Consider the following 4,990-nt stretch of genomic DNA (forward strand, 5'->3'; position numbering starts at 1 on the left):
TGGAAATTAAGATATTGATTATATTTTTTATCAATTTTTTTTTAAAGTATTGTACTTAAATGGAATTTGTCAATAGGATCGACCCTCCTAAGTCGTATGTAGGGGCATGTAGGTCATAGACAGTTGAATAAAATGACACCTTGATATCTGTGATCCAGTATCTTATTCCAGAGAAATTCATGTTTTTCTTAATATGCAAATGAGCTGTTAAGATCTGTGAGCTGGATTCACATCTCCCTGAGAATCTGGTTTCAGAGCTTATTTTAATTTAAAGGGGCGTTACCAGTGTGAGACATGTAGATCAGGAGAGCAGACTGTCAGTCATTTCATGTCTCACAGTGATTATGTCCTCTTTCAATTAAAATAAACTATGGAAGAAGATTCTCAAGGATATCTGTGTCCGACCCATGGATTTTAAGAAATCATTTACATATTAAGAAAAACATGGGTTTCTCCAGAATAAGACATCAGATCGCAAATATCAAGGTATAATTTATTCAGATTCTTATGACCTACATGCCCATTTGGACGGCTTAGAAGGGTTGATCATACTGACAGATGCCCTTTAAGCTTTGCATTTATAAATGGCCTCAAATAAACATCAATCGTTGGGAAATTTACAATATTTGTTAATAATGAATTATTTTTTAACCCATGTACTCTTCTTTCTCCATAATAAGTAGCATAACAAGGTGCCATCCAACTACATTTCTACAGTTTATTTGGTTTCTTGCTATAAACATTTAAAGAAAACAAAATTAGTTTAGTAATTAGGAAACACATTATGCTTTTTATGTTTTATGTACATATTTCTTACACAAATTGAACTAGAACATTGATTACACCATTATCATTGCAAGAAAAATATCAATGTCACCTGTAAATATTTCTTTATTCAGACTTGTTTTGGTTTATTTCTTGTAATTGTGCACAACTCATAAGAAAGATACTTACAGTTATTTTAGTTTTTTTTTTCAAATGTTTTATCCATTTAGTATAATTTCATAATTTGTAATAATCGTTCAATATGGCACATGGATTTTGTACAGTGGTAATTTTTCTCAAAGTGCATCATATTCCTGCACTGCAGTTCTATGTTCCTCTCATTTACCTCAATTATGGTGGCCATGTAGTTGCATTTTTTGTAATATATTTTGCTACCTGCAACCACAAGACTCAACAACCATGTCCTCATATTGCTTGTACACCACGTTGTTGGCAGAGTCTATGTATAGAATGCTGATTGGACTCAGCCTTGTTGGAACACAACATGTAGGTGGTGTGGTTTCAGGATCCATTGAGTTCATCAAAGTTTGGATTACTGCATGATTTGTAGGTTCTAAGTGGGATCTCAAAGGAAATTCACAAAGGCCTTCACAATGATATGCTTCATACTCCAAAGGTGCAATAATCCAATCGTCCCATCCCATGTCCTTGAAGTTCACATGAAGGGGCTTTTTGCTACATCTAGCTTTTGAATTCTTATTTGGTCTTTTTCTCGCAGGAAATGGAGCCCTCCTCTTCCTCCGTTGGTTGAATAAATACTCATAGACAGTTTTATCATCTTGTCCAGACCTGGCTTTAATTTCATTAAAAAACAAATCTCTCTTTTTTGTTCTACCAAAGACAAGAAAAATAGCTTTCTCATTAGTCTGACGACCAGTTCTGTTGAACCCCACAGTTTTTAAATCAACAGGTTTCCCCTTGTCCAATACTTCTAGCTCAAAACACAATTGAGCAGAGTTCTTAAAGTTTTTGAAAAGTTTCCAGATATCAAAAACTTCCCACTTTGGCGTTTCGCTATTGCTAAGAGGACGAGAATCCAGGAGAGTAGCCTGCTTCTTGTTTGCTGGACAAATATATAATTTTATTTGTGAAAATTTTCCAGACAAGTGATATTTTGGATCTAATGATCTTTTTCTTAAAATTCGAAGTTCTGCCCCCAGCAATCCATCTTTTTCCAGAGCAGTGATGTCGAATACATATTTTTGTCTTCTGGTCACCGTCATACGTTCGTCTTTTAAAAAAAAGGGGAAAAAGAAATTATTATTTCACTTGTAATACAATTGACCAATTGTTTTAATGGTTATTTACCAAAATCACTTGACAATCAAAAAGTAAAATCACATCATATCATTGTAAAAAAAGTAAAATCTTGTTTAGTATGCTTGGATTTTAGAACCTGGTTTTACTAATACTTTGAACACTATTAGACAAGTTCCACTCAAAGAACAAGGAGGGAGCATATATTACATATACACACTACAGGTTTTGTATTTTAAATATATATTTTAGCTGTGAAATGTTTTTGTTTAGTTTTATAATTTTCTTTTAATAGCCCTTGGAGTGTATTAGCTATTAATGGCTTCCATCTTTTACTGACCAATGGCTACACTTGGTTTTGTCACATGTTTTAAAATTGCTGACTTTTGGCATTCTACAGATCTGCGCTGTGATATTAAGTACAGTCATTAGTAAATGGTCCATTTGCCTTTATGGTCATAATGTGCTGTTATTGGAACATCAATTTCCTCTATACATGGGGCACAAATCTTGTGGAATCTGTTTGCTTGTTTTCACTGCTATGATTAAGGGCTTATATAATGGGGAAATTCACATGATTTACTGCACTGCAGGATCCAAAGTGCTGGACGCTTTATTAGGTACAGGTGTTTATAATATGCAATATACAATACTTTGCGGAAAATGCCCCCATTGAGTTTTAACATGTCCTGCACTTTAGAAAAGTACCTAAAATTGATTTTAATTGAAAACATGATGGATCATATTATCCTATAGAGACTAAAGAATAAAATCTTTCATTATTAGGGACTTTTACAACTAGCTCTTGCAAAAATTATGAAATTGGGAAAAATGTGGATTTTTACTTAGGAAAACTGCTTTAGGCCATTAGAACAATGTTTTGTCTGTTTCAGAAGTTATTTTCTTTCCTATAACTCTGTTACTTTAGAGGAGCAGACAATTTGTTTATTTTCACTGGGAAGCAGAGAGGGTTTCTGTCAAGCTATACAATCACACACAGTTCCTGTGCAGAATAACGCTGCAGCTTCTCAGTATATCAGAAGAAGTCAACTTTTAGATGATTATTACACCTTGCTGCAATTCTAAATGTAAAACTGTTCGATAAGCGGATAAATATTCACATACTTGAAACAAATTGCACTTACTTGTAAGAATAAAATAATTCAATAGGAAACTTCCGTCAATATAATCCTTAACAAATGTGATTTTCATGATCCAATATTTAAAAAAAATACATTGATTAATTATATACTCAAAACTGAGTCTTATTACTGAATTAAAATTTACAATGAACTTATTGAATTAAATTGTATCCAAATGATCAAATAATGAAAATAAATCCAAATCCACAAATAAACCCAAAACATTATATTGACAGAAATGCAAAATTTCTGTCTATCTAACAGGCATTCAGACAAGTCAGTGTGTTGTCTCATCAATGTCTCACAACAATAATTACATTTATTTGTATTCAACAAAACTTGATCCAAATAAAAAAATTTCCACATTTTAATATATCTATACTCAAATTCTTCCAGTTGACACCTACGTTGGGTCCCTATTAAAATTTTGCTTAGAAGATAAGTTTTAAAAAACATATTAGGAAAAAGCAGGTGGTGTCATACAGAATTCAGTGTTGTAGAAGAGCTTGGTACAGGCTGTTACCAATTTATTCATTTTTATACATGCTACTAGTAATATCATCCAAACATCTATTCAGAACTGGCATATTCTTACCTTGACCTTTGTCTATAAAACTGGTGATAGTGTTCGCTAACCCTGCTTCAAGTTTCAGGCTCCCATTCATGCCTTTTCTTTCAGTATCAGAAAGAGTTCTATATAGTGAAAGCATGTACTCATGGGGAGTAATGAGAGGATGCTTAAAAGCGTCCTTTTGTTCTTTCTCAGGAATGGGGTTTGAAGGCTTTTTTGGTTTGAATCCAGCAGAATCTGCGTGGACATTGACAGTTTTGGTAGAGGCCTTTCCACCAAGGTGCAATGGCCTTGCATTCACAATTTTTGCTGCAGGTTGTTTATTCTCAGTATTTCCAACCTTGGTTTCTGAAGGTCTCTTAGAAGCTTCCTTCTTTGGTTCATCGTTTTTCACTTGAAGAACCCTTGCTTGAACAATGGGACTTTTAGTTCTAGCCTTTGTAAGACCAACTCCAGGACCAGCATTTCCAGCTTTAGTTGTGTTGGGCTTCAGTAGAGGGATCTTGTCTTTCCCTGAAGCCACAGGAGTCCCTACTTTAGCTCCTGGGTGGTTTTGTCCCTGTTCAGAAAGGCCCAGTACCAAAGGGACTAATTCAAAATAGTCCCAAGTAAGATACCAAAGCAGTAAAGGGATAAATCTCAGTATTTTCATGTTCTGATTTTCTTTTGAACATCACAGAAGAAAAAAAAAGCAAAGGGTCCACCAAACTGGCATACGAAAACATGAAACAAATGAAACACCAGTGTTAGCAAGAACAGCTTTCTTAGTTTCCTCTTTAAATCTGTTTGCTTTATGCTGTTATCCAGTCCCATAGTGGAAACTAACATGAATTCTGCTCTAGTCTTTTTTTTCTCCAGTGAGCAGCTGTGAAGAACTTGCTCCTGAAAGGTAAAGTTTACCTCCCGCTTTTCAGCTTCAAAACTGTCTGAATACTTGAAGGAGTCTTGTTTAAATCTGAGAGTTTTTTTTCCAAGGAGGAAGAATGGCGTAATGCTCTGCCTCTGTGTAAAACCCTTTTTTAAAGATTTGAATCCTTTCCAGTGAAAATATTTCACACACAGCGTCTTGCAGGTGCTCAGAAATCTTTTACAAACCTGAACTCAGGAATTGGAACCGGAATTCCAACCAAAACCAACTTAATTACTCTCTGATGTCATGCTGTCTAAACTAATTTAAGTGCGATATATTTCTTAAAAAAAAAAAAAATCTTTAACCTTTCCATTAACGTGACTC

General features: G+C 34.3%; 1 protein-coding gene across 1 annotated transcript; it reads right to left on the reverse strand.

The window, feature by feature from the left end:
- Positions 1-628: 628 nt before the first annotated feature.
- Positions 629-4,408, reverse strand: GDF5 (growth differentiation factor 5). Its single transcript, XM_073572899.1, has 2 exons — positions 3,781-4,408; positions 629-2,017 (listed from the first exon to the last, which is right to left on the reverse strand). The coding sequence occupies exons 1-2, from the start codon at positions 4,406-4,408 to the stop codon at positions 1,158-1,160; spliced, it is 1,488 nt and encodes a 495-aa protein (XP_073429000.1). The 3' UTR covers positions 629-1,157.
- Between the last annotated feature and the right edge of the window lie 582 nt (positions 4,409-4,990).

The sequence above is a fragment of the Dendrobates tinctorius genome, unplaced genomic scaffold (assembly GCF_039654945.1).
Source record: "Dendrobates tinctorius isolate UK_male_01 unplaced genomic scaffold, ASM3965494v1 ptg000032l, whole genome shotgun sequence".
Taxonomy (NCBI): Eukaryota; Metazoa; Chordata; class Amphibia; order Anura; family Dendrobatidae; genus Dendrobates; species Dendrobates tinctorius.